We start from the raw sequence: 15879 nt of genomic DNA, 5'->3' as shown, positions 1-15879 counted from the left end.
TATTGTTTGTATTATACTGTATTGTTTTAAATATTTTCCTGCCCAGGGACTGCAGATGTAAATTAGCTATATAGCTAACTCTGGCCCAACGGTTGTGTTGTGTATGGCTCCTGTTAAATAAATAAACTAAACTAAACTGAATTACTGTTCAGCATGAAGAAAAGGAAACAGCAAAGTAAACAAACTGAACTTATTTTCCTGTGACAGTTTAGACAATAACATAAATATATTATGAATTTTTAAATATTATTTTATGCCGCTCTGGAAAACCAATATTAAATGGACATATAAGCACTTTTTTTTCTTGATTTCTAACACAGCCAAGCAATTTCCAGATATGAAATTTAATCGCCAAAATTACAATAACAAAAACAGAAAAAGACATATCTCTTAATGTTTATATTCTATATATTCCATATTGTATGTCTAATCTTCTGACACCAGATGAAAACGCACCTGTTTAGACTGACCATGAAGCCCTACGTATGCAAAATTTAACACAACCCCCAGCTAATTGGTTACTTAAAGTACTACATCGTCAATGTTTTTGTTTTGGGTTTTTTTTTTTTGCATCTACTTTAGCCTTCAGTGTTATGTTGCAGGCTTATGTGAAGACTGCTACTATTGGTTGTGCCTCTACTTAAGGGCATCTGCGACAGGCCTAAATATAGCAACAATCACTGCAGCAACAACAGCAACAACAACAATAAAGTATAATACAGTGCCGTGAAAAAGGATTTGCCCCCTTCTAGATTTCCTCTATTATTGGATATATTTCACACGGAATGGTTTCAGATCTTTAGGCAAAATGGAATATTAGACAAAGGGAAACTGAGTAAATGCAAAACACATTTTTTTAAATTACTGTTTCTTTTATTTAATCAAACACCCATATACCAAATTAATTGCATGCGTAGTTACCAAACTGACCAATCAACCAAATTTAATTGAAGTTTAGATTCAACCCTGTTGAATCTAAACTTCACTCAAATTGAACTGAGAGTAAAAGTCACTTGTCCGTGTGAAGTAGTCACCTCAAAGTTTCTACAAGGGCACAGTCAAAGGAAATTCCAGTAGAGATGAGAAAAAAGTTGTAGAAATATATTACTCTGGAAAGGGTTACAAAGCCATTTATAAGGCACTGGGACTCTACCAAACCACAGTGAGAGCAATTATGTCTAAATGGAGAACACTTGTAACAGTGGTGAATCTTCTCAGGAGTGGCCAGCCTGCCAAAATTCCTCCAAGGGCGCAGCGACAACTCATAACAAGAGAAATCACCGTGTTCACCCGTTTTAATTTGTTTGGTGCGTAGAAACCAAAGAAATATCGTCAATTGAAAAGAAACTGGTTTGCACTCAAAAAAATGGCTACAACGCTTCAAAAAATGTCATTATGTATTTTTTATTAGTTTTCTAATAAACGTATAATTAAAGAAAACTAATAAAAAATAATTACATTTTTTTGAAGCTTTGTAGCCATTTTTTTGAGTGCGAACCAATTTTTTTTCAAGCAGCGACAACTCATCCAGGAAGTCACAAAAGATTTCAGAAGAACATCCAAAGAAATGCAGGCCTCTCCTGCCTCACCTAAGGTTAGTGTTCATGACTCCAAAATAAGAAAAAGACTGGACAAAATTGGATTCATGGGAGAGTATAGAGGTAGAAACCACTGCGAACCAAGAGAAACATCAATGCTTCTCTCAGAAAAAAGCACCTAGATGATCCTTGATCTGTGGACAGATGAGTCAGAAGTATAACTTTTTGGACAACATGGGTCCCATTATATCTTACATAAACCAAGTACAACATTTCACAGTAAGAACATCCTACCAACAGTCAAACATGGTGGTGGTAGTGTGATGATGTCGGGCTGTCTTGCTGCCTCAAGACCAGGATGACTTTGTTATGAATTTTGTTTTCCAGAAAATTCTTAAGGAGAATCTGTCCGTGAGCTGAAGCTGAAGCTGAAGCTGAAGAATAATTGGGTTATGCAGCTAGACAATTATCCAAAACACCAAAGCAAGTCCACTGAATGGTGGCTGAAAAGAAACAAAATGAAAGTTTTTGAGTGGCTTAGTCAAAGTCCTGAATTGAACCCAGTAGAGGTGCTGTGGCAGGACGTGAAAAAAATTTCTAAAATCTCCAGTGATGTGAAAGACTAATATCAAGTTACAGGAAGTGTTTGGTTGCAGTTGCTAAAGGTGGTTCAAGCAGTTAATAAGTTTAAGGTGGAAATTACTTTTTCACATGAGTGTTTTATTACTTTTCACATTAAATGAATGAAATAATAATTATACAATAATTTTAAAAAATTGTTTTGTGTTTTCTCAGGTTCCCTTTATCTGAGATTACATTTTGTCTAAATATTTGAAATCATTCAGTGTGACAATGCAATAATAGATGGAATTAGGAAGGGGGCAAACACATTATCACAGCACTGTATACCAAAAAAGCAGATGTGCTTTCAGTGCATAATTCATTTATTTCTCATAACCCAATATGCCATTGTATGAAAAAGACTCAGTGTCCACAAACTCTGTTGCTCTTAGTCCGTACTGCACTGTTGAACTTGCTAATGCAAAGAACATCAGTAAAATGTATTGTATATATTGAACAATGCTTTTTGACCTTGCATACAAAAATGCATAAGTTTGAAGGCAGTTTAGTTGGAAAATAGAAAATTGCATACCTCATGTCCAGGTTGACATTGCTATAAAACTGTCCAAGTGTGTAATTTCTAAACACAAGAACTGGAGCAACTGGTGTGTCCATTCTGCACTGATATTCTCTTCAAGCTCATTGATAATAAAAAATAAATCAATAATTAAATAAATAATAAAAAAACAATAATATTATTTAGAAAGGGTTACATTTTCTGAAGTAAATGTTTATGCTTGCAGAGCTGAAAGTGCTGAAATACTGCTGTGTAAATTGTATGAAGGAGTGGGAAGTAGGAAGTATAAAGCTGAATGGAGGTTCTGCTAAAAACCCTGAAACAGCAGAAAATGTACAAGCTTCCCCTGGACAGTTATTTGAATCCAGTTGAAATTTTCTGTGGAATATGCCTTTAAGTGTATGAAATGTTGTATTAATGCAACAAAACATTAGTAATATGATCATCCACCCGCTGGAATGTTCACTGTCTTATCCACGGGATTGCTGATTGGCTGCTGCTGGGAAAACAGTGGCGTATAGTACTTTCCAGAAAATCTTAGGGCTGCAAAAAAGATATCTGGCAGTGTAAAAGTGGAGTAACTGTATAAGTAGACCCGTACTTGCTGATGATTGTCGCGTCCTGCATCAACGCACAGGAGCCAGTCAGAGCCTGCCCTGTTTTTTTAAAAACATTTTTTATTGATCTTTGGTGGAGGATGTGACTGCTTGCTCTGCACCTAGTTCACCTCCCACTTTCTGGCAAACTGTGACTGCTGCCAGGGGTGGGCTCTGGCGAGTTCTGGGGGGTGTGTTTTGGCTCCTGTTCTGTCTTCATCAGCGTGCAGGAGCCTGGCTGCTGGACTGTGCGCACAGACTAGGCGGCTGTGCATGCGTATGCCCAAAGTCGAAGAGATTTTGAACGAGCTGGCTTAGTAACTAGCCATGGCTGTTGTGTAGCACTCTCAGCTCCTTCCACCAGAACGGTGAGAGCGATACCTTTACCTTCACAGAAACTACGCGGCTGTCCTGCGCGGGAGAGCTGTGACTGCCAGACTGCTCTGCACAGGAATCCCAGTGGTGAGTTTCTCATTCAGATCTCTAACCTCAAATCACCCGGACAAGCGTGCACTTACACCACACCCAATCCTACAGAAACATGTCCTGTGTTAATTCAGTACAGATGAGTCCAACAGGGACCATACGTATTCTGTAAGAGTTGATTTAACACTGATTTTACTGTGCAGGAAAATAACAGATACATGCTAAATGGACTTATGAATTCACATTCTTTCTCTGGCTATATATGAAGACCTTATTGATTAACAGTTTTAATGATTTGCTCATATTTGTGTGGTTATTCCCTTAAAGACAGTCCTCTTATCATGGATCAATTGCCTGCAGGTTGATCATATAACTAAGCCAAGCAACTTCCTGATGTTTCACTCAATTGACACAATTACAATAAAAGACATACCGTCTGTGCTTATTTTATATATAAATTCCATATTCTGTGTCTAATCTTCTGACACAGAGTGAAAACACACTTGTTTAGACAGACCATGAAGTCCTGCTAACACACTAACTCAGTGTGAAAGGTTTATAAACTTCCTGGCTAAGCTTTGTTTGCTCTGAGCCTGCACTGCACTGTTGGACTTATATAAGCATGATTGTGCAGCGTACTCTTGTCAATGACACCTTCGTTCCATTAAATTGGTAATGGTGCAGTACTAATGCAGCTTGTTTTTCTTTGCTTGTAAAAATTTTTGTCTTGCATTATTTCAAGATTTCCTGAAGCTCTACAAGCATAGCCGCCTGGGCCAGCCTTCCTAAAAGCCCGGTTTGTCCCAGAGGCTCTGAAACAGCCCATCTCCCGCAGCACGGGTTGGTGGACTCCAGCGGGGAAACTGCGGCCACTTCTCAGCGACGTGCGTCTGCTCTGCTGCGCTTCAGTCTGCACTTTCCCCTCAACTCTTCCCCTCCCGCGAGCTGGCTCAGCCGGTGTATTGAGTTACTGTATTATATGCTTGAGATCACTGACAACAATCGCCAACAAATAACAAATAACAAATTAACCTGAAATTCTATACGTGGAACCAGCTTTCCCACTAATCTGTTTGTTTACTGTGTTCCAGAGTCCCTGTGATTTTCCATCAGCCACTGGAGCTCCTGGAGTCTACCCTTTCCCCTGTGGCTGCCAGGAAGCCTTGACTCCGCATGCTGGGACTTGTAGTGGCTGCTCTGATTCAGCTGTGCATGCTCTGACTCAGTGGTGACTACCTTGACTCTGCTCTGTGTCGTGACTCAGTGGTGACTACCTTGACTCTTCTCTGTGTGTCGTGACTCAGTGGTGACTACATTGACCCTGCTCTGTGTGTCGTGACTCAGTGGTGACTACATTGACTCTGCTCTGTGTCATGCCTCAGTGGTGACTACATTGGCTCTGCTCTCTGTGTGTCGTGACTCAGTGGTGAGTACATTGACTCTGCTCTGTGTCATGCCTCAGTGGTGACTACATTGACTCTGCTCTCTGTGTGTCGTGACTCAGTGGTGACTACATTGACTCTGCTCTGTGTCATGCCTCAGTGGTGACTACATTGGCTCTGTGTGTGTCGTGACTCAGTGGTCACTACCTTGACTCTGCTCTGTGTGTCGTGACTCAGTGGTGACTACATTGACTCTGCTCTGTGTGGTGTGACTTGCCTGCTGCTGCAGCAACTCGGCCTCAGACGCCATGACAGCCCTCCCGGTGGCTCTCCTGCTGCTGTTGTGGGCGGGGCCAGGCTGCGAGGGCGGGCGGGTGCTGGTGTACCCGGTGGACGGGAGCCACTGGCTGAACATGCGCGTCCTGGTGGAGGCGCTGCACGCCCGGGGGCACCAGGTCACCGTCCTGCGGTCCTCCACCAGCTGGTACATCGCTGAGCGCTCCCCCCACTACACCGCTATCACCGTGCACCAGGAAGCCGTCCAGAGCATCGAGAGCAAGGACACCATGTCCCACTTCCTGCACACGTCCCTGGAGCTGCGCAAGGACTGGAGCTCCCCGCTGGCCTTCCTTGAATTCTACACCAACCTCTTTCGCCTGATGGCCCAGAACAACAGGGTGGTGGCCCAGGTGGCGCGCATCATGTTCACGGACGGGGCTCTGATGCGGAGGCTGCGGGAGGAGCGCTTCGACCTGGTCCTGACCGACCCAGTCTTCCCCACAGGCGTGCTGCTGGCCCACAAGCTGCAGCTGCCGCTGGTGCTAAACGTGCGCTGGTCCCTGAACGGGGAGGGCCACTTCGCCATCGCCCCCTCGCCGATCTCCTACATCCCCCTGCTCTTCTCCCACAGCTCTGACAGGATGGACTTTCCGCAGCGGCTCTCCAACGCGCTGTACTACGGGCTCAGCCTGTACCTGTACTACTTCGTCTCCAGCCCACCGTACCAGGCCGTGTGCCGAGAATTCTTCTCTCCAGGCGTCGATGTCTTCTCGCTCATCCAGGGAGCCGACCTGTGGCTGATGAGGGTGGATTTCGTCTTCGAGTTCCCGCGCCCTACCATGCCCAACGTAGTGTACATGGGCGGGTTCCAGTGCCGCCCCGCCCAGCCCCTCCCCTCTGAGCTGGAGGAGTTTGTGCAGAGCTCCGGGAAGCACGGGGTGGTGCTCATGTCCCTGGGCACCCTGCTCGGGGGCCTTCAGCCACACATTTCGGATGTCATCGCCTCTGCCTTTGCCCGCCTGCCTCAGAAGGTGGTGTGGAGGCACCTGGGGGCGAGGCCATCCACCCTGGGCAACAACACCCTGCTGCTGGACTGGCTTCCCCAAAATGACCTGCTGGGCCACCCCAAGACCCGTGCTTTCGTCACGCACGGAGGCACCAATGGCCTGTACGAGGCCATCTACCACGGCGTGCCCATTCTGGGCCTCCCGCTCATCTTCGACCAGATGGACAACATGGTGCGCGTGGAGGCGCGGGGCGCGGGCATCGTGCTGGACGTGACGGCGCTGGAGGTGGACTCTCTGACCCAGGCTCTGCAGGACGTCCTGGACGAGCAGAAGCCCTACAGGGAGAACATGCGCAGGCTGTCCCGGCTGCACCGCGACCAGCCCCTCGAACCTCTGGACAGCGCCCTCTTCTGGATGGAGTTTGTCATGAGGCACGGGGGGGCGGCGCACCTGCGCACCGAGTCTTACAGGATGCCCTGGTACGCCTACCACAACCTGGACGTGCTGGCCTTGCTGCTGGGCTCCGCCACTGCTCTCCTAGTACTCATTGGCGCCACCTGCAGGTGTCTGTTTCAGAGGCTCTGCAGGACCAGGAAGGTCAAACGGGAGTGATCAAACTACCGCCATGTTTCCTCAGTGTAGATAGTCGGTTGATGGCAATTTAATTGACAATAGTGTCAGAAGGCTTTTGATTAGCATGATATAGCCTAATTGCACTGCGGTCTGTAACATCCACATCAGCTGCACAGGTGTCCTGGGCAGTAATTGTGCTGCTCAGCCCGTCGATGGCTGAGCTAAGCACCATGGCCAGACTTCATGTGGAACACCTGTACTGGTGTGAACCATCTCATAAGCCGTGTTTCCACCAAAAGTACCCAGAACTTTTAGTCCCAGGAACTACTTTTCAAGGAACTAAAAGGTTCCTTCAGCCCACGGTTGTCTGCGTTTCCACCGCGGTCTAAAGTCCCGCGAAGATTAGGCAAATTAGCCCACTGACGTATGAAAAAGTGACGTTGTCGTCGGTCCATCTGTCCTATGATTTCTTCTGTAACCCCATACTACCACCGAATTAGCCTACATTATTTTCTAATAACTGGGACAGCCCGGAGGGGTTTATTTCACTTATATACAACGGGTTACCAGCAATGACTATATATGGTTACTTTTGTATTTATTGATTTTTATCGATTTAATCACCTGGAATTAAAATATTCTTCTGCAGCAGTTTGGGCATATTTTACCGTTGTCAAGCAAAACTGTCGTTGGTAGTTGAACTTGGACCGTTGTTATGCAACAAATAGGATATAACAGGCCAATAGTCAGATTGTAACTGTATTATATATCCTCTCAAACACATTCATTATGTTTTTATGCGAACATTCGCTTTCATGTCTTGACATCCGAAGCGACAGAATGCATTCACATTTATATGTATAACTGGCAACAACAGCAGAAAACATGCACACGTTGTAAACAATTTGCTGTTTGATTACTTTCTCATCGTCAATTCCATATAGGCTAATCGCAAAATGACAAGAATAGAACGAAAACTCGGACTTGCGTGAAAATTTTAATTAGTAGTGGTACAGCCACCGTTTGTTTTCCTTCGAAGTTACTGCTAGCCGAGCAGCGAAGTGTGCCCTCCAGATGCGAACCATGCACCATAAATTAGTCCATAGTTTTCCTGGTCTTTTTGTGGAATTGAAGAATGGCAGAGTAAAATTACGGCAGTCTGAAAAAGCAAAAGGGACGATTACTAGAATTAACCTGTTATTTTACCTTGACAAAAAGTGCGGAAGGTGATTTCCAGTTTGCTTTTACTGTATCACCAATGTGAATTACGCAGAACTACCGCATACCTCACATAACTGTATCAAACGTTTTGAGTCAATTACAACGGGCTAACAAAGAAAATCCGGAAGAAAATATTCAGCAACTGAATTAATCCGTTTGAATGTTTTGGTACGTAATATGCTGTCCCAGCACGAATGCTTAGCATTTTATAAAACGAATACTAAAGCAAGAAAAGAACAGAAGAGCACACGTTATAATTCCAAGACGTTGGCAGGCTATAACCAAAACTAGGCTACTGCGCCGCATAACATACAAGTTTGATTTGAAGTTATTATGAAAATAAATTGGTTTGCGGCTGAATATTTTTAAACATGGCGGTTGAAAATAAACACAAAAAAATGCTGCGAGTACTCGACCAATCAGAAATGTTCAGCGCTGCAAGCTCCACCCAAAAGGTTCCTGTACTTTCGGAAAGTACTACCCCCCGAGCAGGAAATTTTTTGGGGGTAAAATAAAGCCCCCGGAGCTAAATTTAGACCCTAGTTCCTGCGGTGGAAACGCACTGAGTTCCTCAAAAGGTTCCTAGTTCCGGGGTAAAGTTCCTGCGGTGGAAACGCGGCTATAGTCCTACAGAGACCGGGTGGACTTTCAGTCATATGCTATTCTAATTTGGGCTGTGAAATGGGAAACATATTGAAAACAAATTTTTCCATTTATTTGTTCCAGGTGGTGGCCTACTGTTGCACCACCTTCTCATAATCATATTAAATCAATCTGACACTTACTGCAAAATAAATATGAATGCAATTCAGATCCATATTGTCACCATCTTACTTGTTTGTCTAAGCTTTTCACCTTCGTTATTTCAAATGAGACATAGCCTACATGGCTATGCTTTATTTTACATTCACTAGATTCCTCGTTAAGCAATTTTTTTTTTCATGTTCTTTGTAAGGTTTTCAAAATTCAGATGCACTCACCAATAGGCCTATTTCACAAGATGGCGACCAAAACCGGATGTAGGGATACTTTGTTTCCGGTTACCGTTGCTACGGACGCAAGTCCATTTCTGACAGCGAAAAATTGAGCCTAAACAGCGACGTGTGTTCTCACAGTCCCTGATAGCTCTGCCAACGTTCACTGTCCGATGTTATCCGCATTGTCGAAGCATTGCCAGTGAACGTTAAGCGGTCTAAACTGGACAACGGCTATACATTCTTTTTTGAGAAGTTTATATTCGGTTATGAAGGTAAGTATAACGTTAGCTCTGGTTCACCAGAAAGCTAAGTAGCTAGCTTGCTAACCACATTAAGTTTAAAGAGATGTTTCACTTCGACATAACAAATTCTTTTCTGGAGGCGACTCCATTGTGTTTTCGTAGCGTGAAGCAACATCTGCTGTCCATTAACAGCGTCTCTGTTCCTCTCGGTTGTCCCGAAAATGAATGAATAGGGAGCCTGACAACTGTGAGGAAAAGCGATTCTGTTAACATTGACGGTCAACAGGGGAGGCAAATGCTATGTAAGTACAATGTGTTAGGCTCCACAAAATTACTTATGTTATTATACCGAAGTGAAATATCTCTGAACTAAGTTTTGTACTACCGTTACTATTTTGTGACATGCTGTTTGTGCTGTACTTGTTCTAATAAAGATTTATATTGCTTGTCAGATTGCCTGTGTAATGGTGTTCAGTTCACTACCGAGCTGTTTGTTTTCATCGCTGATAAAAACTACCCACACATTTTTAAATCAGCTGATATATCTTAAGTAGGCTTGTCGCGATGTCCGTCAATACATTTTGTAATTACAATTAACAACTAAAATAAACGTGCATCTGCAGTTTCAACATTGAATATCCAAATATGTGCTTGCTAACAAGGTAGCTGGCTAAAACGTAATTTGCTAATCATAACATAACATATAGCTCGCTAACTGATTTTATGACATTCCAAGTTCCAGCGCACACCAAACTACGGAGGAAGAGGTCTGCATGCTATTTCGCCGAGGCTCTCAACCAGGCGAACGTTTCCTTGCTCCTGTTTACAACCTGAGACACTTCTCCAAACCGCGCAAAGAGTACAGATGAGCTGCTTAAACTCTGAATAACTCGCGATGTCGGTGTTTGAGGTGCTTGGCTAAGTTAGCTAGCTAGATGCGTTTCCTCTTTCAGTTTAAAATGAGCAATGAGTGTTTCCAAACGTGTTTTTGACAACGTTGTCTTGATTATATAACCAAGGGCAAAGTATTCATACACATGAATTATTATTTTTTTGTTTCTCAAAGAGTGGTAGGGCCTATGTTTGGTGGAACTGTCATGGCAGACGCACTGCCGCTAGCCATCTTGTTATGAATTGTTTTCGTTTAGCCGTTCTCAAGCAGGCCAACTCAGACTAGAGTGCGGTACAAAAAATGAAAAAACTAGAACTGTTACAATCACTAGGCCTGTTTGATTCTGATTTGTACTTTGTACTCTTTGCGCGGTTTGGAGAATTGCCTCAGGTTGTAAACAGGAGCAGGGAAACAGTTCGCCTGGTTGAGAGCCTCGGCGAAACAGCGTGCAGACCTCTTCCTCCGTAGTTGGGTGTGCGCTGCAGCTTGCCATTGAGCCATAACACGGTATTCTGTCGCATGCTGCAGCAAGAGTTTCTATGAAACTCTCGCTGGTTATGAGACTATTTTCTATTTCTCTAGCTCTTTGGGTCATTCCCTGTGAAATTTGGTGCCCCTACTTGAAAGGTCCTAATACCAAGAAAATAAGGACCCCTTAATGAAGTCCGAATTATTGCCTCATTCAAATTTTAATTATTTAACGTTTTTGTTTGCTTATCCTTGATTGTACTGTCAAATTTTACTGATGCTAATGTTAAACTTGTTTTTCTTACTCAGTAGCCCATGAAGAAAAAAAGAAATTATTCAAAAAGTAAAAACGGCTGTCTTGTGATATGCCTGATTATAAACCGAGTTATATATATATTCAGAATTGTAATTTATATATTCAGAATTGAAGTTATATATTCGGAAATTGAATTTATATATTCGGGAATTGTACTTATATATCCAGAATTGAATTTATATATTCAGAATTGTAATTTATATATTCAGAATTGAAGTTATATATTCGGAAATTGAATTTATATATTCGGGAATTGTACTTATATATCCAGAATTGTAATTTATATATTCAGAATTGAAGTTATATATTCGGAAATTGAATTTATATATTCGGGAATTGTACTTATATATCCAGAATTGAATTTATATATTCAGAAATTGAATTTATATATTCAGAATTGAAGTTATATATTCGGAAATTGAATTTATATATTCGGGAATTGTACTTATATATCCAGAATTGAATTTATATATTCAGAAATTGAATTTATATATTCAGAATTGAAGTTATATATTCGGAAATTGAATTTATATATTCGGGAATTGTACTTATATATCCAGAATTGAATTTATATATTCAGAAATGGAATTTATATATTCAGAATTGTACTTATATATTCGGGAATTGAATTTATATATTCAGGAATTGTACTTATATATCCAGAATTGAATTTATATATTCAGAAATTGAATTTATATATCCAGAATTGAATTTATATATTCAGGAATTGTACTTATATATACAGAATTGAATTTATATATTCGAAAGATGGCTAGCGGCAGTGCCATGACAGTTCCACCAAACATAGGCTCTACCACTCTTTGAGAAACAAAAAAATAATAATTAATGTGTATGAATACTTTGCCCTTGGTTATATAATCAAGACAACGTTGTCAAAAACACGTTTGGAAACACTGTCATTGCTCATTTTAAACTGAAAGAGGAAACGCAAAAAATGTGTGTGTGTCAAAAAAGAATGTATAGCCCTTGTCCAGTTTAGACCGCTTAACGTTCACTGGCAATGCTTCGACAATGCGGATAACATCGGACAGTGAACTTTGGCAGAGCTATCAGGGACTGTGAGAACACACGTCGCTGTTTAGGCTCAATTTTTCGCTGTCAGAAATGGACTTGCGTCCGTAGCAACGGTAACCGGAAACAAAGTATCCCTACATCCGGTTTTGGTCGCCATCTTGTGAAATAGGCCTATTGGTCAGGTCAACATCTTAATTGTAAAAAGAGAGGAATAGCTCATGGGACAGAAATATGTGTATATACACCCAGAGTGCAAATTATACAGTGACAATCGGGGGGGCCAACTTTTTCTCCAGGGCGTAAAGGGAACCCAGTACAGTGCAGGCGCGGGCTTCAGTGAACTGAAGTCTTACAATCCAAGTGCACAATGAGTGAGTAGTGGATACTGTCAGTCACTTCAGCTTCTAAAGAAGTTTTCACATGCATGTGAAACCATGCTGTACCATGCTGTACTTCTACTGTACAGTATTGTATCTGGGTCCTCTTATGTTTGCCATCATTAAGGTTGCATTATGGGTAAAATAGAAGCAGGCTGGTAAGGCACTCTTACATGTTTGGTACTGATCCACTTTCAAAGTGTGCTGGCAGGGAAGCATGCCGGTTTCCGAATACTGCTACACAAGCAGGACCACACCTGCACAGTCATGCACACAGTCATACCATACCTACAGCACCAGGAGGATTCATTCAAAGTTATTTCCATCATCATTAAATAAACGCTAGTTTCCATTTACATGTTGAACTGATTGAGCTGAAAGCAGATTGGCTCAAAGTAGCTTAGCTGAGTCAGCTGGATAACTGCGCTGAGTAAAACCCAGAACAGCTCTCTTTTTTTTTTTTTACTGCAGTCCATGTTCCAGATTTAGGAGGGTTCGGGGTTTTACTGCGCAGTTATCTAGCTACCTCAGTAATCCTGCTTCCTGAAACACGGCCCTGAGCTGTGTGATCTGATTTTAATAAAAACTTTTATCCTAGAAGTCTTAAAGTTGTATCCTAACTCTCCAGCAGATGGCAGTGTGTGTTCAGGTGGTTGACACTGGAATCGGTATTTTGGAGCATCTGGGCTCGCCTGTCAGTCAGGAGGCTGGGGCCCTCCCATGCACTCGTGTTTTTTATTAATCTTACCATCTTACAATGTCATTCAAACTTTGTGTCACATCAAAGTGTCAAATACCTCAAATTGTCTCATGCAAGACATTTAAATGAATGTACAAAACTGCTGGTGAATACTTACAGAAAGCATATTCCTCCAGAAAACTTATCTTTATACTTGGTTGTCAAGTTCATTTTACTAAATGTACAAAAGAACTTGATGCAATTTTTGAGGAAGTTGATTTACAATGTATTTACAGAAATAACTTACGGTGTAATATTAGCATGATTAAATATAAGCTTTTATCCAACTTTGAAGAAAAGTGGTCTAATGATATATTGCTAAAACCAAAATTAAGGACATATATTACATTACATTACAGGCATTTAGCAGACGCTCTTATCCTGAGCGACGTACAACAAGTGCATTAGTTCAAGGTGCAGAGGTGCAAAAGAAACACACTAGAGTGAAGTAAAGATCATAGTGCCAGAAGTAACCACATAGATCAGGACTCCAACCCTGTAGGGTAACCTGTTCAGCAAACAAACAAACAATCCTGCCAAGTACAAACTAGCACTGAAATCACATTTGCCTAATCAGAATCAGACAAAAACAATCCTGCCAAATAAAGACCGTATTAGTATTAGCCTAACTAGGTACATTGAGCTAAACTATGGGCTAGGGAGGGGTGGGGAGAGGTGCAGCCTGTAGAGATGAGTCTTTAGTCTGCGCTTGAAGGTAGTCAGATTCTCTGCTGTTCTGACCGCCACGGGAAGGTCATTCCACCAGCGAGGGGCCAGGACAGACAGCAGTCATGAGCGGGAAGTACAGACACGAAGAGGGGGAGGTGCCAAGCGTCCAGAGATGGGAGAACGGAGAGGTCTAGCTGGTGTGTAGGGTCTGATGATCCTCTGGATGTATCCTGGTGCTGACCCCTTAGCTGCCTGGTATGCAAGCACCAAGGTCTTAAATTTGATGCGAGCCATAACAGGCAGCCAGTGGAGGTCAGTGAGCAGGGGGGTGACATGGGAATGTCTGGGGAGGTTGTAAACCAGACGCGCTGCAGCATTCTGGATGAGCTGCAGGGGTCTGATGGCGGATGCTGGCAGACCAGCCAGCAGCGAGTTGCAGTAGTCCAGGCGGGACAGAACCATCGCTTGAACTTGGAGCTGGGTTGCGTAGGTGGTGAGGAAGGGGCGGATACTCCGGATGTTGTACAGGAAGAACCTACACGTTCGACTCACCGTCGTGAAGTTCTGGGAGAGGGACAGTCTGTTGTCCATCACCACTCCGAGGTTTTTCACAGTGGGTGATGATGACACCACGGTATTCATGTTAAGCTAAACTATGGCCTTGAACCATACGTTATGGCATACCTAACCAGAAGCCAAAGGTCCCTGGTTGCCCAGTTATTAACCGGTATCCTTCCTCTGGCTATTGAGGTAGGCAGATTTAATGATGTAATTGAAGAAAAAAGACTATGTCTGTTATGTGATCTGGGTAAAATTGAAAATGAATCCCACTTTATGCTGTACTGTACATATTATGATGATCTAAGAGCACCAGTTTTCCATGAAATGTCTGTACGTAATCCTGAAGTGTTTTGGGGGGGGGGGGTGGATGATGAATAATTGGAATGGCTATTTAAGTTTGACGTTTTTAAAATGGCGAACTTTGTCTCAAAAGCCTGAAAAAGAAGGCAAGATGGATTGTTTGTTTAGTCTCTAATGAGGTGTTATTATTTATGTAATGATTATGTATATGTTGCAAAAACCTGGAAAAGAAGATAAGAAGGTTTGGTTATGGAGTCTATACTGTTTTGTACAGTGCATGTGTATCAGATATGTGCCTGTAGCATTTTAATAGGTTTAGGATTTACTCTGGATCTGTTATATGCAAAATGTTGGTGTCATATAAGCCCATGTGGGCTGGACATCGGTGTGATGCATGACACAATAATAAAATTCATTAATTCATTGTAAAAGTTATTGTATATTTGCTACTTACAATAAATACTGCATGTAGAATAAATATTGTACATACATACATAGAAATCTATGCTGCACAGTTTTTGTCGACTCTCAAGCCAAGGAAATGTTGGCTGTGTGGGCACATTTGAAGCTGCCGGAGAAAGGCAATCGCCTTGCTATTTGTGACCAACGCCCCAGCGAGATTTCAAGAGGAGTCTACTCGAGCAAGAATTTTAATTAGGGCTGTCAATGTTAACGTGTTAACTCATGCTTTTAATTTGTAATGATTCATGTGTTAAACGTTTCCAAACACAATTAATTGTACTTGTTGCATATAATAATATGTAACATCATAGTTTTATTTTGCAGCCGCTGGATCCCCTTGAGATTGTGATCGCAGGGGGGTGGTGATATTGCGGACTGGCGGTGGGGGTCGTGGGGGAGGGAAATTTTAATGCCCGTGCTCCCTCTGCATTATTCACATTGGTGTAGGTTAAGATCAAAATGAACTGTTGCCAACGTTTCATATTTATTAAAAATCTTGTATGTTGACGAAGTGAGGTTGGGAAACAGTACTTGCACAAAGTTTTATGTTATAGCTGGGCCCCATTAAAATCCGCTCTTGGCGGATTTTAATGGCTGGCTAGCCATTTGGCTAGATATGCTGGCTAGCCATTTGTTAGGAACAATGCTAACAATTAGTTTACCATTGACAGCCCAGTGTAA

General features: G+C 42.3%; 1 protein-coding gene across 2 annotated transcripts; it reads left to right on the top strand.

The window, feature by feature from the left end:
* The first annotated feature begins 3740 nt into the window (after positions 1-3740).
* LOC135234777 (UDP-glucuronosyltransferase 2C1-like) lies at positions 3741-9830 on the top strand. Of its 2 annotated transcripts, XM_064299688.1 has the most exons (2): positions 3741-4158; positions 5447-9830. In XM_064299688.1, the coding sequence occupies exons 1-2, from the start codon at positions 4092-4094 to the stop codon at positions 6976-6978; spliced, it is 1599 nt and encodes a 532-aa protein (XP_064155758.1). In that variant the 5' UTR covers positions 3741-4091; the 3' UTR covers positions 6979-9830. The 2 variants fall into 2 exon arrangements, with proteins under 2 accessions (XP_064155758.1, XP_064155757.1); XM_064299687.1 differs by lacking the exon at positions 3741-4158 and having other exon boundaries at positions 5389-9830.
* The last annotated feature ends 6049 nt before the right edge of the window (positions 9831-15879 follow it).

Source organism: Anguilla rostrata, chromosome 11 (assembly GCF_018555375.3).
Source record: "Anguilla rostrata isolate EN2019 chromosome 11, ASM1855537v3, whole genome shotgun sequence".
NCBI classification, from domain to species: Eukaryota; Metazoa; Chordata; class Actinopteri; order Anguilliformes; family Anguillidae; genus Anguilla; species Anguilla rostrata.
The sequence above is the reverse complement of the archived record's forward strand: the minus strand, read 5'-3'. Positions and strand labels throughout refer to the sequence as shown.

Coding starts and splice junctions, on each gene's coding strand:
- LOC135234777 (XM_064299688.1), top strand. CDS start 4,092: ATGTTTCACTCAATTGACACAATTACAATAAAAGACATACCGTCTGTG. Junction 4,159..5,446: donor GCTTATTTTATATATAAATT/CCATATTCTGTG, acceptor CAGGCTGCGAGG/GCGGGCGGGTGCTGGTGTAC.